At 32.2% G+C, this 26889-nt stretch overlaps 5 protein-coding genes and 1 non-coding gene across 13 annotated transcripts; 3 read left to right on the top strand and 3 right to left on the bottom strand.

The window, feature by feature from the left end:
• The first annotated feature begins 114 nt into the window (after positions 1-114).
• On the top strand, positions 115-3993 carry LOC103487994 (mitogen-activated protein kinase homolog NTF3). Its single transcript, XM_008446525.3, has 3 exons — positions 115-680; positions 940-1365; positions 2935-3993. The coding sequence occupies exons 2-3, from the start codon at positions 943-945 to the stop codon at positions 3670-3672; spliced, it is 1161 nt and encodes a 386-aa protein (XP_008444747.1). The 5' UTR covers positions 115-680; positions 940-942; the 3' UTR covers positions 3673-3993.
• A 6717-nt stretch (positions 3994-10710) lies between these two features.
• LOC103487995 (bZIP transcription factor 11) lies at positions 10711-12055 on the top strand. The gene has a single exon (XM_008446526.3). It carries the CDS (start codon positions 11318-11320, stop codon positions 11816-11818), a length of 501 nt encoding a protein of 166 aa, XP_008444748.1. The 5' UTR covers positions 10711-11317; the 3' UTR covers positions 11819-12055.
• A 3613-nt stretch (positions 12056-15668) lies between these two features.
• TRNAL-CAA (transfer RNA leucine (anticodon CAA)) lies at positions 15669-15752 on the bottom strand. The gene has a single exon. It is a non-coding gene; the product is annotated as a tRNA-Leu (tRNA).
• Positions 15753-16245: 493 nt separating this feature from the next.
• LOC103487996 (uncharacterized) lies at positions 16246-19337 on the bottom strand. 5 transcript variants are annotated; one of them, XM_051082366.1, is made up of 8 exons: positions 18976-19337; positions 18741-18833; positions 18275-18353; positions 17942-18020; positions 17296-17335; positions 17069-17203; positions 16745-16900; positions 16246-16649 (listed from the first exon to the last, which is right to left on the bottom strand). In XM_051082366.1, exons 1-8 carry the CDS (start codon positions 19209-19211, stop codon positions 16619-16621), a joined length of 849 nt encoding a protein of 282 aa, XP_050938323.1. In that variant the 5' UTR covers positions 19212-19337; the 3' UTR covers positions 16246-16618. The 5 variants fall into 5 exon arrangements, with proteins under 5 accessions (XP_050938323.1, XP_050938324.1, XP_050938325.1 ...); XM_051082367.1 differs by having other exon boundaries at positions 16246-16646; positions 18976-19336; XM_051082368.1 differs by having other exon boundaries at positions 16745-16882; positions 18976-19327.
• Positions 19338-20330: 993 nt separating this feature from the next.
• LOC103487998 (uncharacterized) lies at positions 20331-22881 on the top strand. 3 transcript variants are annotated; one of them, XM_008446530.3, is made up of 5 exons: positions 20334-20678; positions 20928-21068; positions 21627-21746; positions 22013-22108; positions 22586-22881. In XM_008446530.3, exons 1-5 carry the CDS (start codon positions 20439-20441, stop codon positions 22688-22690), a joined length of 702 nt encoding a protein of 233 aa, XP_008444752.1. In that variant the 5' UTR covers positions 20334-20438; the 3' UTR covers positions 22691-22881. The 3 variants fall into 3 exon arrangements, with proteins under 3 accessions (XP_050938320.1, XP_008444752.1, XP_050938321.1); XM_051082364.1 differs by having other exon boundaries at positions 20532-20678; positions 20924-21068; XM_051082363.1 differs by lacking the exon at positions 21627-21746 and having other exon boundaries at positions 20331-20678.
• LOC103487997 (26S proteasome regulatory subunit S10B homolog B) lies at positions 22852-26804 on the bottom strand. 2 transcript variants are annotated; one of them, XM_008446529.3, is made up of 10 exons: positions 26534-26804; positions 26019-26138; positions 25784-25920; positions 25510-25671; positions 25281-25367; positions 25108-25194; positions 24879-25016; positions 23554-23745; positions 23364-23462; positions 22852-23255 (listed from the first exon to the last, which is right to left on the bottom strand). In XM_008446529.3, the coding sequence occupies exons 1-10, from the start codon at positions 26631-26633 to the stop codon at positions 23181-23183; spliced, it is 1197 nt and encodes a 398-aa protein (XP_008444751.1). In that variant the 5' UTR covers positions 26634-26804; the 3' UTR covers positions 22852-23180. The 2 variants fall into 2 exon arrangements, with proteins under 2 accessions (XP_008444751.1, XP_050938319.1); XM_051082362.1 differs by having other exon boundaries at positions 22852-23462; positions 26534-26755.
• Between the last annotated feature and the right edge of the window lie 85 nt (positions 26805-26889).

The following is a 26889-nucleotide window of genomic DNA, read 5'->3' as shown; positions in this document are numbered from 1 at the left end:
TTATCCATATGTTTTATGGACATGTTCAAAAAATCCACCAGATATTTCTCCATCGACGTCAGTGTAAACAAAATGTCAGCACAAGAAAATGGGTCCCATCAAGAAAGCGAGATTAAAGAAGAAGAACAACAAGTAGCAGAAGAGGGTAATAATCCAAATCCACTAATCATTGATTATATTACATACCCAAATTGCAAATTTACCGAAGGTGGAATCGAAAGCTGCGCGCGTGAGCTTGTAATTGCCTCAGGAGGAAGCTGAAACTTCAAACCGAATCTGCTTCCCATCGCATGGGGATCAATTTTGTTTTGAAACCCCATAAGAAAATCATTTTGAGTTCTCGTTGACTGCGACCCATTTCGAAACCCCATCTAGTTACCAAGAAATTTCCACTCCCACACTCTCAATTCACTCGATTCCATCCTTTTCAGCTTCCTATTCGAGCTGGGGTTCTGTTAATTTAAGGGTTTTTCTTCTTTTCCCCACCTGGGGTTTCTCTGTTCCTTCTGATTCACTTTCTTCAAGGTTTTGGAGGCTAATTTTGAGCTGGGGCAATTTTGTTTCATGTCTGGAGTTTGTGTGGTTGGGGATATGAGAAAGCGATGTAGCAGGGAACTGAGGACGAGGACTTGACTGAGCTTTTTCTTGAAATTTGCTCGTTTAAGAACAAGTGGTGATTGGTAAGCAAATTTCCCAAAACGGTGACTATTGTCTTATATTTTAGTGGAATTGTTTGTCTGTAGTTTTGACTTACAGATCAGTGTTCCTTGTCTGTTCTAATGTCGTACCTTACATCTGTTTGGCTTTTGTTGAGCTTGGTTGTAGCTGATATAGTTACATAAACGTGTTGTTGATGGGTTTGTTTGAGTTTCATAGCTGATTTTGAAGGCATTCGTTTATTTAGAAAGTGAATTATGTTAGTTTTCATTTGACTTCCAGGAAATGGCGACCCCTGTTGAGCCTCCAAATGGGGTTAGATCTCAAGGAAAACATTACTATTCAATGTGGCAGACATTGTTTGAGATTGATACTAAATATATACCTATCAAGCCTATTGGTCGAGGGGCATACGGTATTGTGTGTTCTTCTGTGAATAGGGAAACAAATGAGAAAGTTGCGATAAAGAGAATACATAATGCTTTTGAGAATCGTATCGATGCTCTCCGGACTTTGCGCGAGCTGAAGCTCCTTAGGCATCTTCGCCACGAAAATGTCATATGTTTGAAAGATGTGATGATGCCTATCCATAGGAGAAGTTTCAAAGATGTCTATTTGGTTTATGAACTGATGGATACTGATCTGCATCAGATTATTAAGTCTTCTCAAACTCTTACGAATGACCACTGCCAATATTTCCTCTTTCAGGTTTGCTTTTTAGCTTCCTTGGCCGATTAGTGTATTCTTATGTTAGTATTACTTCAATTAATACTTGGTTAATCAGTAGAATGATACATTTCTTTTGATATTAATACATGCATGTCTCTTAGATTATTGTGATATTGTTTCTTTAATTTGTTGAACAGCAACAAATTGCTCTGTTTGTTCCCTTGGTGGTGTTTTAACTGAAACCAACAATCCCGTGTTACTCTAATTTGTTCCCAGCCCGGCATTGGTGTTGTTAATCACCATATGTTCAGAATTTGGCATGGCAAAGTAACTTTCTTACTTTTTTGAGCATTCATCAATTTCTATTTTAACGGAACTTAGATCTTCTCAATATTACGTTCTCTTTACCCTGAGCGTTTGGTTGTTGTATAATGCGAAAGCGTCTTCTTGAGATTAGATTTGGTTGCATCATCAATATCTCCCAACCCATCCTAGCAGATTAGAATTTTTTTATTGCATCAATATATGGACCCCATTGGACCAGTTGAAAATTGTTGATTATTAATGTCGAAGTAACGAGAGACAGTAAACACCTGACTGTGGCCATGCTCTATCGCCATGCCACAGTTCTCAGTCCAATTTGCATCATTTTGTCAGAATTATTATTATTTGTTTTTCTCTATTGCTGTCCTTGTACATGTCAAGTAATGCTAATTGTATTTATCTTTCGCATTAGCTATTCAAGAGAGCTAGGCCTCTTTTATCTAAAAGCTAAGTTAATTTTAGGCTAAATTATTTGAATTTTGTATTTTTCATATAGTATCTCAACTTTAGAAAGTTTTAGTTACATGAATTTTGTTTCTATTTAGTCATGAACATTTAAACATTGTATTTGGTTAATGGTTAGTATCTAAACTTTTAAAAAAGTATTAATTACATGAATTTTATTTCTATTTAGTACCTTCTATCTGTTGTTGCTTATTAGGTTAATTTTGGTTGAGTTGCATGATGTGTCTATCAATTGGATAGAATAAGAGACATGCTAGGTTAGCATATTCAATTGATGGTATCAGCAACAGGAAGTAATTGATTTTTTTTAAAGTTCTGAGACTTTGATGGACACAATTTTCGAAGTTTAGCAACTTGGTGTGTAGATTAATATCATTATATATTTCTTTTTTGCCCTGAGTATTTCTAGGCTTTAGCTGGAATGTGCTTCAATATTCATGATCGGTGTATTAAAAAGCACTCCAAGTCACCTAGACGCAAGGCGCAAGTGGCTTAAAATAGGCACCGGAAGCCCCAAGGCTCAAAGCCCTAGGCCTTGAGGATTTTTCTTTCTTTTTAAAGAATTATAATAATTAGAAGGGTTTTCCTTATTTATTAACTTAAAAAATCGAATTTAGTAAATTTCAACTATATTTCCATTTCAAATTTCTTGTGTTAGTTTTTCCCCATGATTCCATTTCAAATATTTTCTCTTCTTTATGTAGTACTTTAATATGTGGTGCTTTTTTTTTTTTTTTTTTTATGCCAATGTTGTGTAACATTGGAATTCCTTCTTTGATTCATACTTTCCTGCCCACTTATTAAAATTTCCCGATGCAGTTGCTCCGAGGCTTGAAGTATCTGCATTCTGCAAATATTCTACATCGGGACTTGAAGCCGGGGAACCTCCTTGTCAATGCAAATTGTGATCTTAAGATATGTGATTTTGGTTTGGCACGTACGAGCAATGGGAAGAATCAATTTATGACAGAGTATGTCGTAACTCGCTGGTATCGAGCCCCAGAACTGCTGCTCTGCTGCGAGAATTATGGGACGTCAATTGATGTGTGGTCTGTAGGATGCATCTTTGCCGAGCTTCTCGGTAGGAAACCTATCTTCCCTGGTACAGAATGTTTGAATCAACTCAAATTGATAATTAACCTACTGGGTAGCCAGAGAGAGGAAGATCTTGAGTTCATAGACAATCCAAAGGCAAGAAGGTATATAAAATCCCTTCCATACTCTCCTGGAGCTCCTCTTTCCCGTCTTTATCCGAACGCTCATCCTCTTGCAATCGATCTGTTACAAAAGATGCTCGTCTTTGACCCATCAAAGAGGATTAGTGTAACCGAGGCATTACAGCATCCTTATATGTCCCCACTGTATGATCCAAACAGCAATCCTCCAGCTCAGGTGCCAATTGATCTTGAGATAGATGAGGAACTTGGAGAAGAAATGATACGAGAGATGATGTGGAAAGAAATGCTTCATTACCATCCCGAAGACCTGGAAGAACACTCAGAAATGACACGTTTCCATCCCGAACCTACTACAAGTAGCACTGCAGTGTATTCTTAACAGAATCTTGTTGGCAATCCAGCTTAGAAGCTTTGGGTTGTGATGATGGTGACAAACATTGAGTTCCTTCCTACATCAAATAGCTTGTTAACTATCTAGTAACTTCGTTCCACTCCCCCTCCCTGCCCTCGTCGCACTAGGGAAAAATGGTGGTCATGTAATAATGAAAAACGTTAAAACAAAGCATGCATTAGAGGGCTTTTTTTTTTCTACTATAAGCATGTTTGTCTGTTTGGTATTGAAGAAACCTTGTTTGGCTGTTCTTGTTTGTTCTTGTAAATAGTTTGGGTTTGGATTATGGAACTTGTTTCTGTTTTTAAATTAGAATGTTTCTTAGATCCTGTTGAATTTCTACTCTCCCTAATCTTACTGATCCTGATCAATAATTTCAATTGAGTGGAGCTTAGAGCAAATAACATAGGTAGATGAAAAAGAAATTAAGAAGAACCAAGAAGGTGCGTTTTTTTTTTTTAAATTTAAAATTTAAAATTTATAAAAGCATCATTGTAGTGTTGACATGTTTAAGCATTCTTGTGGCTATTGGTGAAGAAGAAGCTTAGGATTTGTGTGTGTTTAGAAAATCATAGTGGACTCCAAGGGCTTCACCACTAAAATGCATCCAAGTTGCAATCAAAAAGAGATATTCCCCATGGCAACAACAATAATACCCTTTCATTTCAACCTTCCAAAAGATTGCACCATTCCACATCCCTAGTGTCACTAATATATTTCATCCAAAAAGATTCGCCTGAACTTCACATGCCACCGCTAGCATATATCTATATTTTGGAGAAGATGTCACTTTCAAAACAAAATCAGAAGAACACACCAGCGTAGTACTTTCCATAGGTACTTCTTCGATTTAGAATAAAATAAGCTTTTTAGGGAAGAATAATACAAACTTACTCGATATGGAAACAAGACCTAATTCACAAGTCATGTGGAGGTAACACAGTAATATATAAGTTTCAAACAATGGAGGAAGCAGAGGCAAACAAATTGCCTTTGCTAGCTGATCTCTTGTCATTGACGGTGAATGATAATGCAAAGTTTTCCATTTTACCCTTACATTTTGATTCTGACCTTCTCATCATCTAAAATTGTCATATATAAAAAAAGAATCCACAGTAACATTTTGGAAGCATTGATTGTTTCCCACCAAAATAACTCCATTGGAAATGATGAAGTGAGATGAAAATGACAAAGAGACGACAAAGAAGTTTGTGGTTTTTCTTCTTTTTCATGAAGGCTTTAAAAGGACAATGGCACCATTGACTATTATACAGTTTTGCTATGACACTACATTTGCTATCACTCACAATGAATCTTACATTATTGTTTCATGGAAATTGAACTCTTACATTAATATCAAAATGAGAATTGATAAATCAACTTATATCAAATCTATATACTATCACCTTTGAAATCTTTGTAAAAATAGTGGATAATCAAATTGAAACTCACTGTTTTTATAAAAAAAAGTGTCTTGTGGAGGCAAAAGAATATAATAATTGTTTTACAATTAACATATGAGAAATATGTTTAATTGTCAAAAGGAAAAAAAAAGAAAAAGAAAAAATGAAGGTAATATTTAATTAGTAAAATTAGCAAATGAATCATCTAAATTACAAACCTGCTAAAGACCTAAGTGTTAGGTTGTAAAAAAAGGTCAAAATTAAAACAAACAAACAAACCGACCTAATCAATGCCTCTATTTAGTATTTATTGCTACAAAATGGCATCTAGATATAGGGCTGTTTTTTCAATAAAAAAAAGTTTACAATAACTTAGCTTGAAATATTTAATTAAAAGTCTCGCACCCTAATAAAATATGGTACATTGACATAAGATCATTTTTGGGCATATAACCAATTTCAAAGAACAAAACATTACGAAACATATGGAGAGATCTATTCTACTCGTCCTTGCTCTCTAACAAAATCTACACATCTTAAATGAGAAACAAAAGAAAAATGACGTTTTTCGAATGTGATCTCTACTTGTTTATAATTAATTAAAAAGTTTTGGTCCTATGACCAGTAGGTACCATAAAGAAAATGTAAAAGGAGATGTGTAATATCCCACTCCCACATACACATTTATTATTGATTCTCAAAAGGGTCATTGGTTGTGTGCCTTAAAGCCTTGCACTTATTTAATGACTGACAATTTTCTTTCTTCTTCTTTTGGAAGATCCAAACAACTTGGCTCCATTATTATTAAGAATGGAGAGAGTAAGAAGGAGAAAACAAGCCCTAAAAATGGACCACTTTCCCTTCAGATATCTCAAGTGACATATCATCAAATTTTGTAATAATGTCTACTTTTATTAACCTACCCTCTTCAATAATTTACAACTTTCAACTTTCCTATTCATTTCTTTATCAACTTCCTCAAAATAGTCGGAGTTTCAACGAAAAACACTTATGGTTATACTCACACCTTTTTATTGTTTCCTTTTTACCATAGGTCACCTTATATGATTTCCACTATTTTCTTACACGACATCTCGACTTAACCTTTCGACAAATGATTTTAAAAAGAAATTTTTATCTTCAATTTTGTAAATTTTTTTATTATAAATTATTATGTTTCTAATTTTATTTCCCTAAATTTATTCTAATCTCTAACCAAAAATTTAGTTGTCTATAAAACTTTAGTTTCCATAACTCTTTCTCACATATTATTTTTTCTCTACTACATACTGAAAAACAAATTACTTTATCTTGAAGTTTATAAATATATAAAAATGCAATAATAATCGTCGTTGGAGCAAAAATGAGAGACTTTGAAAAAGAAAAAAGAAAACTCATATAAGATTACGAGGTCCGATCTCTATTATTAATTCAAAAGAAGATTTGAATTTACAACTTTTCTTTTTCCTAATTTTTATATATAATTTTTAGTGTTTGTTTTTTATTTGGGAAAATAAGATTGTATTTTGGATGGAAGTAGTAGAAGCATAGTTTTTAACACACAGTATATGATAAGAACTAGATGCCTAAGATGGGAAAGTTACAATATAAAACCAAAACCAAAAAATATGCAACTTGCATTAAAGGTGAAACTTATGAATCAAACAACCCAAGTGGGTTTAATTTTGCAAAAAAACACACACACACATATATATACACACATACACATGAGAAGAAAAAAAAGTGCATCAACTTGTACTCATCAATAGTTGTTTCAACGTATGCAATTTGTCAACAGCCAACATTACTTACTCTAAAGTAAATAATATTTTAGGTAAAAATACTCGGTCACTTTGGTTGTACTTCTTTATATTGTTCAAGTTTAATGATTGTACTTTTTCGTTTGTATAATAACATTTTCTATATAAATGTTTAGTTACCTTAACGAGCATGTTGTTTCATTTCAACATTCTAAGAGACGGTTGATATATTTTAAAAATTCGAAACGAAACACTTTTTTTTTGTTTGGTTATTACTTTTGTATATGTATATGTTGAGGTTATTGTATAAAAGTATAATTTTTAGGTAAAATGAAAATTATGAAAGAGACATTGAATTATTTTGTCAAACTCAATCTTTTACGGCTAAATTTTGATCTCTTTTGGGCTCTTAAGGGACCATCTCATTAATATCTTTAGAGCTTCCTTTTTGGCTAAAATTTCTTGTGAGGTTACAATACGTTTGTTGTTTGTGTCCCCACTTAATTTCCCTTTTTTTTTATTTCGATGTCTTTTTAGTCTTGTCGTGCTTCTTCTTTCTTATGGTTTTCTTTTGATACTTTACGATGAACCTCTTAATCACTAATACATATCACATGTCAATTGAACTATGCTCACTTTAACGAGAATCATATATGTCATGAAGAACAACGAAAAAAGTGCATATTAAGTTTCGTTGAAATATACTCATTTTGAGGAACAAATTATAACTAAAGACACATATTATTTGATTTATAGGATATTAAACTACCCATCGGCCCTACTTTTTTCCTCAACATCTCAAGTAGGCATGAGATTTATTAAAAGATTTTAGAAGAAATATTAAGAGAAAGCTTGAAATTGTGGGTATGCAATTTGGTCTGTGATTTCAAACCAAATTTTCATCTTTGTATTAGTTAAAAGTACAATAATTTAAGTCATACATCATCATCATCATCATCATTTATTGCCTCTTTTTTTTTATATAATATATTTATATTATAAAGTAAGGAAATTATTACATTTTTATGTTGTAACATCTTTTTATTTCTCTTGAATAAACATTATCTTTATAAGCTTAAAAGAAAAAAAATTGATTAGCCAATTTGGTAAAAATGGTAGTGAGGTTTGGAATTAATTTTGTTTGAATCCATGAGTCCAAAAGCGTCATTATAAGTATATATGAAGATGGAGAGTAAGATTCTCTCATTCTCCGCCCCACAAAATCCCTTCATTCATTTCCTTTTTCTTTCTCTTTTAGGGTGGAGGATTCAACTCTACGCCTATCTTCACTCTTCTCTTTTTACCCTTTATGCCAACCTCCCTTATTCTCATTTTCTTCGCTTCAAAATTCTCGACTATTTTAATCCATTCATATAATATTTATTGTTAATAAACTTCTATTTGGAAGATTCGGGATGACAATTCAAAACTCCTAGGGATCATTTGGGGGAAATGTTGGGTTATGGAGAGTCAGTGTAGTTTTATCATAACATGTGTTTGGGAGAAGTGTTTAAAAATGTAGTTTTATGATAAAATGTATTTGGAAAAAGGGTTTGAAAAAGGAGTTTTATGAAAGACTTGAAGAGATAGGGTTATGGAGAGTTAAAAAAACAGTTTAACAAAAATGAGAGAGAGGAAATAGGTGTTATGATAACCCTTCCCCCAAACAAGAGTTGAGTTACCATAAAACCCAACTATTTATCTAAAGGGATTTATTATAGTAAATCTATCATCAAATTGAGTAAGTCAATTTTCTTCGATAGTAACTCATGTCCTTTCTATTTTCTTCGATAGTAACTCATGTCCTTTCTCCCACTCAATCTAATATGTTTAGTAACTAATTAACACCCAATTATTTCATGTGGTAAAAAAAAGTATATTTTTTAATTGAATAATTATAAAGGGTAAGTAATCAAAGCATGGATGTTTAAGATGGTAATTGAGTGTTTGATCACCACTAATTAACTGCCTTTTACATGAATGTTAGATTAGGTAAGAAACTAATGAGCACTTGGATTAAAAAGATGACATAACTACCCTTTCATTGGATTCTATAAAGTAAAGTGGGAGAGAGATGTGGAAAATATGATAATTCGCATAAGCAATGGGAATCAAACTCACAAATCGGAGTCCAACTCTTATCACCAACTTTCACCCTTTTTTCAATATTCAAAATCATAAATAACTTACAAAATTAATAAATACATTCATTTTCTCTAATAATTTTAAATTTCTTACCCAATATGACATAATAAATAATAAACATATATTTTTTTTTTTTAATGTTTGTTAAAATAAAAAAGAAAATTGTTAGTGCGATTTCTATTAATGATGTCTATCAATCTTCTCCAAGTTGTATACGTCTCTCTCTTGTCTAATTATTTTTAGCTAACTTCAATGTCATTTTCTCTTTTCTATTTCCTGTCTTATTCGTCTCTTCTAAAGCTAAGCTCCCTTTTTAGTCTCTATTTTTCTCCTTCACATTTTCTATTCTTTTTTTTCCCACTTAATTATATTGACAATGAAATATCTAATAATCTCATTCTCATTAATTATATTTTCTTACATGGCCCATACAACACTGACACCTGTTTCTTTTTCTCTCTTTTAAACCTTATATATATACATATATCATACTTACATTTATAATCGAGTATACGAGGATCGATAAGATTGCATGCTTTATAGTGATCTATATTATTAAATAACTTATAGTATGCTTTTAAAAATTTGACTATTGCGAATTACAAAATGGGACACGTGCACATTATTATCATTTGAAGTACATTGCGAAAATCATTTTGGACATTTTAGAAAGCATTTTGAAGGCCCTTTGGAGGTGGTGATCATTACGTAAAGTTGTATGTACGTGTCCAATCACAACGTCTACAAATATTAGATTAAACTATTTACGAAGAGTGAGCTTGAAAGTCTATAAATATAGTTCACCAACACTCTCAAACACATTCATTTCTTGACAACTTCTTATTTATTGTCACCGTTACAACGTAATTAGTCTATTATCTCTCAAAAGAATTTTAGTTCACAAATTAAAAGGTTAATATATGATTATGTAGATGGATTATTATTAAAAAAGAAACTATTTTTTTTCTTCTAATTTTTAATCAACTATTTGGATATTTTTGCTCTATTTTTTTAAATAACATATGGATGAACAAATATGAACTTCGATCAAAATAATACATATTAACATATAACAATTATTAAGATACCAAAAATCTAAAAATAAAAATGATTATAATGATTAAAGGGTGATTGATGGAAAATGAAGTTAGTGTTAGGTAAATTCACAAATCATCCCGACCACTTCGTTACACAATTATTTGTCTCCTACGTCCTACCAAATAATATATATATAAATCAATACAAAATTAGGAAAACTAATCTTATGTAAAGCGTATGAACGATAAAGCAGCAATAACAAATTGGCCTATTTTCAATGATTTTTCGAAATTCAATAAAATTTTTAAAAATAGAATTTAAAATAAAAAAAAAACATTGTTTTTTTTTTTTTTTTTTTTTGCTGAAAAAAATTCAAATGATTTATTAAAAAAACTGAAAATTCATTCAAAAAAAGAAAAAAAGGAAGAATGTAAAACAAGAGGGGGGAAAGTATGAAAGTTAAAGCTAATAATTGATTTAGACCAAATTTAGAACCTAATGAACAATTAATTTTGAAAAACAAAATAGAAATGATTCATATACATATGGAAAAAAAGAAAAGAGTGGGTGTGGTGTGGAAAGCAGATAAAAGTTGGAGGGTTATAAAAATTAGGATTTTATTCAATTAGAAGAATATATATATAGAAAAATAAAAATATTTGGTGTGTCCCGCCGAACCCAATTGAGTTGAAGGAGATTCCTATGCCCTTTTCTCTCTCTCTCTCTCTCACTTTTCTTTTCTTTTCTTTTCTTTTTAATTTTTCTATTTTGTTCCTAAATTTTCTCGCATTTCCCGATCCTTTTCCATCGTTCTCTCTTCTATAAATTCACCCTTTCCCCACTTTCCCCAACCTCCTCTCCTTCTCTCGATCTTCTCCCTCCTTTCTTTCTCTCCCCCTATTTCTGCCCTTTTAGATGCTCAATTTCTTCTTCTTCTTCTTCTTCTTCATGTTTCGCCTTCATGTCTCCCATTCTCAGTGAAATTCTCCGTTCCGGTTTTATGATCGATTCCTCTCTCCGCCGCCGCACCCATCTCGTTCAATCTTTCTCTGTCGTCTTCCTCTACTGGTTCTACGTTTTCTCGTGAACTTCCTTCTTTCTTCTCCCTAAGATCACACCAGATCCATTCCCGGTTCCGTCATTCTTATTTTCTTTTCTTTTTTTCCTTATAATAACCCTTTCCATTTAGGTTTTCTCTTTCGACCATAGATTAGATCATTCTATAATCTGTAATCTCTGTCTTCTGTGCTGTGAGTTTAATTAATTGTTATCATCTTCATCGTCTCTATGGATTCTGCAAGCGGAAATTCCTCGGGTTCCATTAGGCTTCAAAACTCAGGTTCCGAAGAGGATTTGCAGGTTCTGATGGATCAGAGAAAACGGAAAAGAATGCAATCGAATCGCGAATCAGCGAGACGATCTCGGATGAGGAAGCAACAGCATCTTGATGAATTGATGGCGCAAGTTACACAATTAAAGAAAGATAACGCTCAGATTCTTTCAAATATCAACATTACATCGCAGCTTTATATGAATGTCGAAGCTGAGAACTCGATTCTGAAAGCTCAAATGGCGGAACTGACGCAGAGATTGCAATCGCTCGAGGAGATCGCTAATTGCATCAACAACACCGGCGGCAACAATAATGGCGGATTTGGAGAAACAGAGGAGGAGGAGGAAGCATTTCAGATTCAGACTATTGTGGCCGCCGATAGCTTCATGAACTCAATGAATTTCTTGTATGTCAACCAGCCGATCATGGCCGCCGCTGATATCTTCCATTATTGAGTATCCAAGAAGCTTTAATTTATTGATCTGATCTATTTGTTAGAAAAATGTGGATCCATCCATGTTTCTGTGATTTCCATTGAAACAAAAACAAGAACAATCTTTCTTTGGGGAGTAGAAATGGGTGGGGGCCTTAGTTGAAATTATTTTTGTAAGAGGGGGGTCGGGGGGCATTTGTGCAAATCTCATCAAACTTAACCTTATTCCTCTTTTAATTACTATTGTTTATGGATCTAACCTCATATTTACAAATTCTTAATTCTCCTACTTGATTGATTTCTTTTTAAAATAATTGGGAGATTGCTACCTTTTTCTCATATTTATTTAAGAACTCACCAACCCCCTTTTTTTTTTCTTACCTTTTTATTTAAAACCACTCTTCTCAACGATGAAGATATTTATTTCATATTTCCATATTAAAAAAAAAAATGTGATGCTTATTTTAGATTTCAAATCAAAGACGAGAACGAGTTTGAGTATGCATTCATTTTTTTCCTTCTTATAATTAATTAATAAAATCTCAACCGTTGATTTTTTGGTTTATACACTTTTAAGTGTCTTCAACCTTAGTCTATCTTCCATTTTTTTTTTTTTTAATGTGTAGTTTTAGTTTTTATATATAATTTTTGGGTTTTTTATCTTTTTACAACTTCTCTATTTTTTTTAATTTACTTTTAATTTTCAAATATTAGATTTTAATTCATGTGCTTTTGTTCTTTTAAATATCCAATTTGGGTAATTTTTTAATCAAATTTAATTATGTAATAATAACAATATTTTCCTAAAAAACAATATAATATTTGGGTAATTAAAATAATATTTTAGCACATTTTACAAAGAATGTACCATTCACTATGCCACTGTGGTCAAACTAGATGAGTTTTGGTTCACTTAGAATAATTATATAAAGAAGGGCAAAAGCACAAAAGAAAAAAGAAAGGGAGGGAGGGGGATATAATATTAATTTAGTTTGTACTTTTTTTTTTTTTTTTTTTTTTTTATGATTTAAGAAGGTAAGGGATATAGAGAAGTGCTTTTGGTTGGTCATGGAGGGGTTTTTGATAAATGATTGGTGAAGAATATTACTTGGTAATTTGGATAATTGGCCCTATATTTTGAAGAAAGGGACATGTGGCTTCCCACTCAATTCAATATGCATATGGTTGCTTATGGTTGGGCTTCAAATATCTCTTTCTTTCTCTTTTTCCCTTTTCCCAACCACTTCTCATTTTTCACTTTCATTTCCATTTTCTTTTTCCCTTTATCACATCATTTTTTATTTTGAGTTAATTTGAGCTACTTTAATAAATAAACATCTATGATTATCATTTAATAAGTGGATAGATTTCATCCTCTCACACATTTTCGCAATTTTGAAAAAAATAAAGTATAATCCTCGACGTATGTACGATGATTTATAATAACTATGTGAAATATTAAAAAACTACTAATGTTTTATCTAAATATGATATAATATTACAAATAATATTAAAATGCATGTAAAGATTTAGTCGTTCAACAAATAAACGACAAATGTTATTATTACTTTCATTTTGATTCTACGATGTGATAATTGAATTCTAAAGGTTCAATGATATTATGATTTTATATACTGAGAGAAAATCATGTCAAGATCATCTATGAAATACATTCCATAAAGCTCAAATATCATTGCGATTTAATTTTTATTTTATATGTTTAGAAACATAATTAAGTGATTGTGATTAATTGAGACATTTTTTTTTCTTTTTTCAATAATACGTGAGATGAGAAGATACTAAATCCCGAACTTCAAAATTAGTAGAATTTATAATAATATTTATAATAGCGTGTTACTTTTCTTGTCGGTGTAACTCGAATATATTTTTCATATAAACAAACATAATTCAAACTCATATATATAAATATTTGCTTTTAAGTTGGCAATGGTATAAAATAATCTAAATTATACATAATGCAAAACTATTTCAATGTTCTTGAAATAATGATTTTTTAAAACCTACCGATATATATTATTTTATATAACATAAATTATTATTATTATTATATGTTGACAATTTGGGTGAGATAATTAATTAATTGTTTAAAGTGTCATAAATTATGGAAGATTTGGAACATTGAGTATAATAAAAGATGAAATATCATGTGAAATGATGCTCAAATAAAAGTGTCATTTCTTAATCATTGGATAAACAACAACTCAATAATAGTTGTATTATACAAACCAATCTAAGACACAATCTCCTTTTCTTCACCTAAAAGTATGCAAAGAATGAAAGAGTGAGTTCAAAAAAAGTTGTAACGAAATCGAGAGTGAGATTTTCTTTCGTTTATAATACTTTGCTTAGTTTAATATATTTAACCCTTTACCAATTTACCCTTTTTATACAAGCCTTTTGTATTTGAGAGATTCTTTTACAATAATTATCTTGAGAATTTGTAAAAAGTGATTAATTAAGTGTTTTATTTTTAATTATTGCATTAGTAGTCAAACAATGTTAATATAAAGTCAACATAAGCTTTGCTCAAGGCATCGAGGTCTCAAGTTCAGATATCTTGATCCCCAAGTTGTACTAAAAAGACATTTTCAAAAAAAAAAAAAAAAAACAACAATCCTAATATAAAATTTTCATAACAATTAAGAAAATACAAGGTTAAATATGTTCAATAATTAGAAGATTGAAAAGAATTTTATTAGAAAAACGAGATCATCTAAAAATAATAGTTGTCATGCATAATAAAATACGTATATAAAAGAACAGTCAACCCCTCCTCTAGTAGTGATTTATCGATTTAAATCTTATCTACATTAGCTCTTTTTCTCCGATTCATCAAACAAATCTATTTAATAGAGGTACAACACCACATGACATATGCACTAATTAAACTATGATCGTCCATGACTACTTTCAACACTCCGCTACATCTTTAATCTATATAATTAGAACATTGCTACTAATATGATTAACAGGTTAATAGCATGTCTCTAATACCACACTTTCTCACTTAAGTATTATTAATTTTTTGTTTATGTTAAATCAATATAAAACTTTTTGGTTGTATTCCTAACAAGAGGGTGATCATAAGTTGGTATAAAAGAAGTAAGGGAAAAGAGAGAAAAGCATTTTGTGTTTGGAAGTCAGTTTTAGTTGTAAACATTCTGTCTTTTTAGTGCAATTAAGGGTCAGTGTTTCTTTTTTTTTTTTTTTTTTTCTTTTTTCTCTTTTACAAATTTCTTATTTAAATAATAATAATAAATAACAAAAAAAAAAAAAAGGAAAAAAGTGGGTCCCCCTCTCTACATTTATTTTATAGAAAAAGTAAAAGATCTTAATTAATTTACTTAAATGTTTTATTTTTATACTAAGCGTTTTTTAAATTTAATTTTTAACTTTTTCCAATTTGACTTCACATTGGTTGATGTAATGTTATATATAGACATAAGGAAATTCCTTATGCAACTATTTATTTATTATTTGCTTTAAGACTTCCATAATTTTACTTTAATGTTTTGTCTTTTAGTTTCTTATTTTGATACTTTTCAATTTTATTTTTTTTTCATCTTTTAAGGAATCAAAATGATCATTTTTCTTATAACAATTAAAGTTTAGATATCAAAATGAAATTTTATAAATGAAAAAAATAGAATAATGAAATGAGTGATTTAATATGTGTTTTTTCCTTATAAAAAATTCAAATGAATTATATTAGTGTGATATTGGATACATAGTTAATGGGTCTTTTGAAAATCCTTTCTTTTGGAGGTGACAGTTTCGATTCTCCTTGGTGGTTTTATTTTATTTTCCCTAATTTCTTGTCACAAGAAGAGAAAATTATAGAAATAAAAATTTATCAGAAGTGGGATTTGAACCCACGCCCTCTCTCGAAGACCAGAACTTGAGTCTGGCGCCTTAGACCACTCGGCCATCCTGACATTTTTGATGTTGAAATGCGATGTCACAATATATATTTAATATCTCATAGTAAATACTGCTACTTTCCTGCAAAAGAGAATGATCAACTCAATTTGGAAATGAATTCTAACTTAAAACTAAAAGTTAATATTAATTTCAAAATGCTTATTTCATTTATTTTCTTAAATTATATTTAATTTCATAACTATTTTACATCATTTGTCATAAAACAAACTTATAATTATAATAATTTTTGGAGTTGGAGTAGTTTGTAAAGAATTTTTATAGTTATGGTTTTAAATTGAATAATTCTATTTACAAAGATAATGAAATAAATTTATTATATATTCACAATTTATTTCTTTTTTTGAAAAAAATCAAATCATTAACGTAAACCAACTCAACCTAAATGAACCCGCATTTGGGTTGAAGAAACTAACCTAGAATCACCTCTAGATTATTAAGCCTTCGATCTCCAAGACCAAGTAAGAAGCAAATTCGAGCATAGCTTAATTGTTAAAAGCATTAATCATCATTTCAAAGTTCAATCATTCAATCTTTGCCCACAATTTTTAACTCAAAAAAAGTTCCTTTATCATCTACAAATTTGAAGGTCTCTCGCTCTCCCTTCACGAGGGCTCCTCATCTCCCATTTGGTCAATTATGCTTTGCAATCCTGATTTATAAGTGGGATACGCAAGACTCACTCCCAGCTCTCTTTTCATACGTGCATTGCACACTCTTTTATCGCCTCTTACACTCCCATTGGTAACATCACTTTCCTCCACTGGCTTCAACAATGTGTCGAATTTCCCAGGCCACTTTTTCTCGACCAAATCTCGAGCGTATGAGAAAACTTCTTCCCTTGGAGCTGGATCGTCATCAACTATGTTGTAAAATCTCCTGCAAAAGAACTTCTAGTATTGAAAATCTTGGTTTATTTACCAGTTTTGATTTCATTACTCTCTCTTTCTAACTACATGGTGCTTTCATTGATTTAAAGTTATGTTACCTGGAAGAAGGCCTTTGAATACAAGCTTTAAGAGCTTGGCAGATGTCCTGAACATGAACTCGGGATGTGAATTGTCTACGTGCTCTACGTTGTTGACGCTCGGATAAGGATCTCTGCTTGATTATTGTGTCAATAGCACTGTGATTGAACCAATGTCTTTTAGAGAAAAGAGAACATTTTGTTCAGACATGGACCATATGAAGGAGATCACAAGTACCGAAATGGTACAGACGTGAAGTTGAGTGCAGTGAATGACAAAGAAGAATGGAACCTTGAAAAAAGCTTGAATTCTAACACATACATTAAGAGAAAGGAAGTCACAACCTTCTACCTGGTCCATAGATACCTCCAAGGCGAAATACTTGAGTTGAGAAGCCAAGATCATTACCCAAATTTATCCATCTCTCCTCTGCTTCGATTCTCAACTTGCCTGACCGACTTAAGGGGTTTGCCGGGTTACTACCATAGAGTGATTTACTTATTTAATACCGAAACCAAGTAAATATATGGTGATGAAAATTATGACTCAGTAGATATCCAAAATCACTTACTCTTCATCTACCCAAGCACCTCCATAATCTCCATAAACACCTGCCACGAAGAAGAAACTCGGATCATATGGTCAATAATGGAAATATGCAATTACTGTGGACAAAGGTCTAGTGGGAAACTGTGCCAAAGGCCCAAAACAGATGTGCACTAAAGGAAGAAGGTACGGTATCCCTTGAAATCACAAATGCTATACTTGTTGCATTAATGGCATAGCAGCCACTGGAAACTTAATACATCCTACAGCAAAGGACTACGTGCTGATAGTATAAATAAAATAAACAGGGACCATAAGCAGGACTTCCAACTGCAAAATGGAAGGGCTCTACTCATATCTAGGGTTTATACCCTCATAAAACGCTTCTGAGAGAGAAAGAGAGGCAAATGTGGGCAGAGAGTGAGATCAAACCAAAATATGAAAGCCTCTCTTGTTTTCTATCCTTATCCATAAAATAAGGTAATTTCAAATTTCGAAGGTAAGTGTACTTTGGCAGTTTTACATAAGGTAAAGTTCACTTTTTTGAGGGGCAATGGTGATTAAAAACATTTCTAACATTCTTGCTAGACCTATGGTATACTACTGTTTTATTTTAACGCATGTATAACAACAGGAAATGCTGGCCTATTAACACTACAGCAAACACATACTTGTCGACGACAAATAGCAAAGCCATCGAAGATCTCCACCCTGTAAAGTAGTCCTTAATAGCTTTTCATGATGGAGAAGCTGCAAAGTCAATGCAGGACAGCAAGAAAATTCCCTAAGATTACTCAAGTTAACAAGTCTTTGATGCAGGACAAAGTTACAACATTTCATTGCAATTAATCTAGGGCGTTTCAGATTCACAAGCTGTGAAAGCCCCTTTAATAGTATCAAAAAGCTCAGCTGAAACACCAAAATTAATCTCAACAAAATTTTCGAACGCCATCCTGCAATAGTATTCAAATTTCAAAATAAAACTGATAAATAATATAGCATACAGGATCGCCCACATCCACATCTGGTGGAATAGAAATGAGAAGGTGAGTATGATACTTCATTGCTTTTAGAGTGTCCTGTCTACAAAACAAACACAGCAATTAACTAATGGAAACATCACATTATGATTATATCAACTTCCAAATTGTCAATTGGTTTTGAACAGACCACTCTAAGAACATCACAGCAGAAACATAAGTATATAATACATTGTCTCACTTTACACTATGATCCAGATATCCGCCAGGAGCTTACAGCCAAGCTCGTAGGGTTCATAGGGTATGGAGTGAACTTTGACCGTAACATCATCCGAACAAGCATCACGAACTTCGGTTTCAATTTTGTTTATATTAGTACACTCATCTCACGTACTAGAATATATACTTTCATATCAATGAAATAAAATGTAAGGGTTAGCAACAAATTTAACTTTCATGATCTCTCAAAGAAACACAAACAGAAACTTACACTGGATCATTTGCATCAAAAACATAAACATCAAAACCCCTTCCCTCCAATTGCATCTTCTGCCCAAGGTTTCTACAAGTCCCAGAAACATCCCTAATGATCAACCCCCACGTCATTAACTTCACACCCATAACTCTTAAAGCTAAATCTAAAATGTCAACAAATATTTCGAATCCGAAAGATATTAAAGGGTAGCTATCTATCTAATTTGCAGAAAGAACTGTAGCGATTTTACCATCCTGAGTACTTCAATTCTTGCGCAAAGAACTGTCCGACGAAACCCATCCCCAGAATAAACATACGATTCTGGATTTTCAGTGGCGATGGTTTTGATACTGGATTTGAACTGTTCATCGCGGCTCGGCAGTGAAAAAGCGACGAAGAAGATTTGGGTGTAAGGAAACCATGATTCTCAGAATTTTGGGTGGCTTTCAGAGAAATTGCTGGATGATTCCAACACAATGCATCCATTTCATAGTGATGAGCTACAAAACTGCACAAGTGATTCTCAGCTCACACCTTCAGCTTTGCTTACTCTTAATTATTCCAAAATGAAAAAACTTTAACCTTAAAAAAATTATTAAAATGACCGCAAAATTTAACGCTAAAAATGTTTAATTTTAAAGATTTTTATTTCATATCAATTACTACAAAATTAATTAAATTGGGTTAGAAAGGAAACATATTTGATAACATAATAATTAAAATAATCATAAATATGATATAAATGGGTTAGTTGTTAGTTATAAGTTGTACTAACAAAATAGTTAATGAGTGTTATATAATATTAGCTAACAACTACCTCCTTCACTCTATCCAAAATATTACTTTTATGATATGTTTTGGTTACATTTTTAAGTGTGTAATTTAAATAACAAGTTATTTTAAAAAAAATTAAAGTGTTTGGAAGCCACTCAAAATAATTTTTTTTAGTATATTTTAAACAATTTTCACAAAAAGAAAGCTTAACCAAAAATGAGTTTTTTCCTAATTTTTTAAATTAATAGTAATTAAAAATAAATTGATTAAGGTAATATTATTAATAGAAAAGTAAAAAGCTCAAATCTTGAATTTGAATTTGTTTAAAAAAAAGTTCAAAAATATATTTTTTTTTATTTCTAGATTTTGAGTTTAACACTTAAAACGGTAAACATTCGATTATTTAATTTGGTTTTGAGTCTGACTTCAATTAGTTCATAGGTCTCAAAATCTTACAAATTTACTCTAGTTTTGTTAATTTCATGTAATATATAAAGACCCTTTTATGTTAATCTTTAGCTATCCACTCATTTAAAAGAGATTATAATTAATTAAATTTCATTAATGTTCATTACTATTAAAATTAAATTTAAAATCTTTCTACATAACTATTTTAAACTAACTAAGAAGAAAAACATTTGAATATTAGATAAAAAAAAAAAAGAAATTAAAAGTAATATTTTGATATTTATGGATTCGAAGAGAAATTGAAAACTAAAGAAGCTAACATGATGGGAGTAAATAAATGTTTTCCAACAAAATGACAACCACAAAATCAACTTCTGAATTAAATGAAAGAAAAGAAAAAGGTTGGTTTTTTATTTCACAAGAAGGCTCCACAATTGACTCACAACTACTTACTCTACTCTCCTCTTTCCCCAACACTCGGCTTCGTCTTCTACAAAAAGGAAAAAGGTCATCTGCTTTGTTGGAGCTGCCATGGAAGTTTCCGAGACTCGAGATCCGGACATTATAAACGTCGTCGTTTACGGTGTAATATCATGGACATTGGGTTTCGTTTTGTTAAGAAAAGTAGTGTTTCCAAATCGATCTTTTGAGTTTTGCAATCGCCTCATCTCAACAATCCATGCTTTTTTAGCTGTCACATTGGCTTCCATCTCTGTTCAAAATTGGCGATGCCCCATTTGTCCTCTTGCTTCTAAATCTTCATCTTTTCAGGTTACTCCACTCTCTTTAATTCTCATGTACTTCTTGAATATAATCCCTCAAAACATTTTGAATCTTTCAGGTTAGATCAAACACGTTTTTAGTCGTTTTGAGTGATTAAAGTCAGTTAGCTGATTTGTTATTTGAGATTGTGAGTTGTTAATAAGATTCTTTAGAATAAAATATAGATATGAACTTGAAGTGGGGTTCTTTTTTAACCTATTGAATATATGGTGGTTGGAATGATAATGTGTTAGACAGATGCAAACATTGGGTGTGAGCTGTTCATATTTGATATATGATATGGTGTGTTGCCATTTTGACAAGAAAGTGAGTTTGGACAATACCATCCATCACTTGGTTAGCATTGTTGGAATTGCAGCAGGCTTTGCTTATCAAAAGGTAAACCATATTTTTTTTCTTTTTACCTTTTTGTACTTCAACAACCGTCGGATCGGAAATTGATTGTCGACAATTACACTCAAATTCTTCTTCCTTTTTTTTTAAATTTCTTCTGCTTGATGTCCAATTGATTTTAACTTCTCAAAAATTTCCACGCTTTTTTGTTTTGTTTTCTACTTCCAAACCATTGAAAATCCACACTACGTTTCTTAATTTAACTACAAATTGAAATTGAAATGTTAATTTAAGAAAGACCTACAATAAATTGTAAAAAAGAAAAATAGAAACAAAGTTGGTGACCTCAATAATCAAATTTTAGATTTTAAAATTAGGTCGGTCATTTATTTAGGATTTAATATTAGAGAAGTTAGTTTAATAATTTAAATAAAGTTGGATAATCTAATCGTTGGAGGAGAATAATTGTTTTTATTTAACCAGACAACAACTGATTTACATAATTGATGAATAATAATGTGAAGATTTAAAATTATTTTGTCATTAATAATTTACTCAATTAATTAGAAATAATTTTGGGTGTATATATATATGTATGTATAGTGTGGGTCAGAGATGGTAGCAGCATTGTGGATAACAGAGATCTCAAGCCCCTTTCTCCATTTAAGGGAAATTCTCAAAGAATTTGGTTACAGAGGCACTGACCTTAATTTGGCTGCTGATGTAAGTCACTCTTTACTTAACATAAGTTTAGTAATATGTTAGTTTTAATTTTTCACTTTTGAGTTGAGCTAAGTATAGATATTTGGACAAGTAATTAGACTATTTTAGTACAAACAAATAAACTAAACATAGAACTTTAAAAAGAATTAGAAGCAACAATATCTTTAAAACTGTCTGTTTTTTTTTTATTGTTTATAGAGTGAGAAAACAAGAAAATCAATCAATTATCGAACAGTTTCGCTGATTATCGAACGATGTGGTGACAGATTGGATTTGCAGTGATATTTTCATTTGCAAGAATGGTTGGAGGGCCTTATCTCACTTACATGACTCTATCTGCCAATGTCCCTTTCCTTATTAAGGTATTTGTTTTATCAAACGTCTAATGCCGACTTTGTTTCAATTAATAAAATGTCAACGTCAATGGTTATTAAGATAAAGAAGTATAAAAAAATTTGAATAATGAAGTAATGCAGTTATTTAGCAATGCATCACGGAGACAATGACATGGCATAATAGATCATTTCACACAAAAATCAATGGATCACAATATGATATGAATGTGACAAACTATAGAACAAGACTCGTAGGTGAATAAAAAAAATCTCACTTTACGAAAACGGTATATTAAAGTCATTTCAAAACTAATTTTCTAATTTATCCAACGATCAACTACCAACGATTTACTTTCATGTCATGTAATCATATTATTAAATAAACACAACCATATCAGTAACAAATCTATAACATTAAATGAAACGTTGACATGGTTACTCCATAATCAAGTACTTTATGCAACCATCACTAACAAATTACTTCCTGTACTAATTTTTCTTCAGGCCATGGCGCTGGGATTGCAGCTTGTCAGTGCCTACTGGTTTTACAAGATCGTGAGAATGATCAGATTCAAACTCAAGAACAGATCTACATTGAAGAACAGTTAAATCTTAGCCAACGAATGTAAAAAAGATAGAATTCTAGCAACTTTATAATTCATCGAATCCCATTTGAATGTTCGAAACCATGACATCCCAAACAAAAACAGAGCATAAACTTTGAAATGAGGTGTGTATTCGCAGACGATTATGTTTAAGAAAATCATAAATGAAAATCACAATGAACGATTTCATCTTCAGCTTTATAACTTGTCGATGTGAGTACATTAATAAGAAAAGTTAAGGCAGTGTGAAGAACAATCTATTTTAAGCCCACAAGCACAGGGGAATAAATAAGAAAAGGAAGAATGGCTAGATTTTCATGAATGTTCTTCATCATCTGTGATCAGATACAAAAAAGTTCCTATAGTTCTAAGAAAAACACCAGTGATACCAGGAAAAGCTCAATTTTGCATGAATCCCAAGAGTGCATCGTTTCCCTAGGAAGGAAAATGTTATGCTTGCAAAGATTTTGGCTATCAAGACTAAAATACATCGCTCAGTCCTTCCCAAAATCGGCACTATAGTGCGCACTGGATTCGAGTTTCTTTGCCTCGTTTAATTTTCTTACAGCCTGAACATCAAAAAAGATAATGAAAGCGAGTGAGAAGAAAAGGCTATCTCTCTGTAGGGTTCTGTTGCAATGCAATGAGTAAAGACTACTATAGAAAGAAAATGTTACCTTCATGAAATCTTCATGGATGACATAGTCACGTTCGGCACGAATAGCTGACATTCCAGCTTCAGTGCAGACATTACGCAAATCAGCTCCATTAAATCCCTAGACAAAGGATAGTTTTAGGCATTACAGATTATGGACAAGGTAGACTAAAAGAAATTAAATAAATAAACAATAAAACTAGCAGGGTTACCTCTGCAAGCTTTACAACAGCTTCATAGTCGATCTCACCATGCTTGGCAATTCCAGCTGCATGAATCTTAAGAATCTCCGTTCTGGATTGCTCATTAGGTAATGGAATCTCAATTTTGCGGTCCAATCGCCCTGGCCGAAGAAGTGCAGGGTCCAGCACATCTGGCCTGTTAGTAGCCATTATCATTTTGACCTATGGTATCGTCAAATTAACCATCTTGTGTTACGATAGCACCAAGTTTGAAAAAAAAATTGCAATAGAAGAATTTAGACTAATGACGAAACAAACAATTAAGTCAAAGCATTGGCGGGAACATGATTAAGATCTAAGACCTTATTTTTATATCTTCTCTTCAAAAGGTAAATATGTTCTTTTTTTTTTGCATGAATATATGGTCTCATGTTCTCTTGATTTATTAAATACCATGCTTGGTCAAACAAAAATAAAACTATTATTCGATATAGAAAAATTCAAAATAATAAATGTCAGCTATCACAATTAAAGAGTAATTGACAACATGAGAACACTTTTATAAAATCCGAGTGTGTCCAAACCAACTTATGCACATCTTGAAATCTCACAAGACAACTTGTCTGATCCTCAACATTAGGGTATCAAGGAAACCGATAGAAATTAAGTCCTAGACACATGACCAACATAGACAGAATCCATGATCCCTTAGCCGTTTTATCAAGGTCATGCCCGTGCCCCTATATACCTCTAGGTCGACACACGATGGTTTGACAATAAGAGTGCTGCCCAAGTTAAATATTAAAAAAAAAATCCACTAACATTCCAAGTTAAAAGTAATTTTTTTTCTTCACTAAAATTCCTGAAGAACTTCCGCAACATATCAGTCTTAGATACGTCATATGTGATCACGAAGCCTTTTGACCCATTATCTCTCTTATTTGTTTGCACCTTTTATTACGATGCTAAGAAATACTGGATAAAGAAGAGAGTACAATCATGCCCATCATAAACTCAAATGATAAACATGGTTAAAGGTCATTTATTTGCAAAGATCTGTGAACCTAAAAATCTAGACGTCTGAACAACAGTTAGCTGTTTCGCCATCTGTCTAGGGTACATATAACAATTGCATGTTGTTCCAACAATTATAAGATATGGTACTCTTTCAGCTTAAAAGACCCTCATAGAACCCTCATCTCATAGGGTTTTTTAAGCACCGATGTTCATATGACATATCTAAAGATCAAAGATAGCTTCACAACAAAGGTGGGATCTGAATATATATATATATGAGAAGGGTTTGGAATTCCCAGAAGAAAAAAAAACAAGGGATCAGATTAATTTGGACATACCTTACCGAGTTGATCAAAACCATCAAGCTGATTAAGTAACTCCATCAATGTTCGCTGAATTTCACGATCAGCACTTGTTCCCTCACTGAATCTCCTCCCACCAATGGCATCAATCTCATCCATAAAAATGATGCAGGGCTAAGCACAGATAAGAATGGCGCATGAATTATGAATCCACAATTTTTGTATAGAATCACACCAAAAGAATTCATAACACATGAGTACTTACCTGGTGATCACGTGCATATCCAAACATTTCTCGTATTAACCTCGCACTTTCTCCAATGTACTTATCAATTATGGCACTTGATACAACCTAAAGAGAAGAAAAAAGCTAGTAGTTATACACTAACTGGGAAGAAGGGGAAGTAAAGCCATTTCAGTATATGAAGAAAATTCAACCTTTAAGAAGTTGGCATCTATGTTGCTTGCAATGGCTCTTGCTAACAATGTCTTGCCAGTACCAGGAGGGCCATACAGAAGCACACCCTTCGAATAGAAATGGGGAAATTTTAAGCAAAAGGAGGAGAAAGTATACAGGACAGTGAAAGTAATTGATAATGCAAAACCTATCAGCTAGAAAACCAAAATTTGGTAAGCCCATCAGCTATGTGCTTTAGAGAGGGAGTACCTTGGGGGGTTTGATGCCAACCCTAAGAAAAAGCTCAGGATTCATTAGAGGTAACTCAATGGACTCCCTCAGTTCTCTAATTTGATCAGATAAGCCACCCACAGCAGAATAGCTAACATTACCAGGATCTTCGTGCAACATATTATACACAACAGGATCTACCTATTAGATCAAATTAGTCAAACATTTAGGCCAATCGTGCATTAGAGGATAATACAATCTTTTTTCTTCTTCTTTTGTAACCATCTGAGTATAATTAATAAATCTAACTTACTTCACGTGGAAGAGCCCTCATAATGGTGAGTGTTGTCATATCAAGAACTACTCTAGTACCAGATGTTAATTTTTCCTTATCAACTTTATTGCGGCATCCAACCACATACCGAGGTCCACTGCTTGCTTTGACAATCACTGAAATCACAAAAGGAGTGACACTCTACCACATTATCACCCAAATTGAGAGAATCTTCACATCAAAAGAATTGCAAAGAAATAACAAGAAAAACTACAGCGTTCATTGTCAAGTGGCCTGAGAACTTCTCCAATAATCTGACCAACACTCTGCAGAGACTTCAAATCATCTTCCGTTTTGTTAAACTCCTTCTTTGCAGCTCGCAAATTCTCCCTCACTGAAAACCATAAATCAAAGATAATTTCTCAAGAATACCTAGAACAATCAAGAACTTCAGCTTATGTTATCACATGTCACAAGCAAGATAGAAATGTAGCAAAATAAAAACTAAGAAACAACACAAACCCATTTCCCAAAACTTCCTAGAAATATAACACACTCTCACAAACTTTCTCAGAGACCTAAAGTTAAATCGAGGGGATGGATTAAAACACTCTAAAACCAAGATGCAGCAATCTCCTAGTCCATAAAACGACCATTGCCGAAGACCCATACCCTACTGTTACTCAAATCAACAAAAAGAAACCCTTTTCGGAACGATAGGAACCGGAATTCAGAGAGTAAAAAACAAAAACAGGAGGAGATAATAAAGTTGGGTATTGAGGGACAAACGAGATCGGACTCTGGCATCTAACTCTTTGTGCTGAAGGAGTTTCTTGCGGTAATCATTGACCGCAGTGTGACGACGGGCAGCATCTTCACTGTCAGCCATTCTTGGTGGTCGGAGGTGGAAGTTCCGATGGATTAGTCAGAGAAAGCTTGGGAAGCAAGAAGCTTTAGATGCTCTCTCTTTCTGCAAAAATAATTTTCCTTCTTCCCCAAATTTAAGGCTTACGCTTTATAACCAATCATGATACGACGCCGTTTACTTGTACTATGTTTTGTTGTCACGAAATTTTGCTTTGGGTATTACTTAACGGTGGTTATGATAGTCGAATTAAACTTTAAAATAAATAAAACTATGAAAG

The sequence above is a fragment of the Cucumis melo genome, chromosome 3 (assembly GCF_025177605.1).
Source record: "Cucumis melo cultivar AY chromosome 3, USDA_Cmelo_AY_1.0, whole genome shotgun sequence".
NCBI classification, from domain to species: Eukaryota; Viridiplantae; Streptophyta; class Magnoliopsida; order Cucurbitales; family Cucurbitaceae; genus Cucumis; species Cucumis melo.
This window is presented reverse-complemented; position numbering and strand designations above follow the sequence as displayed.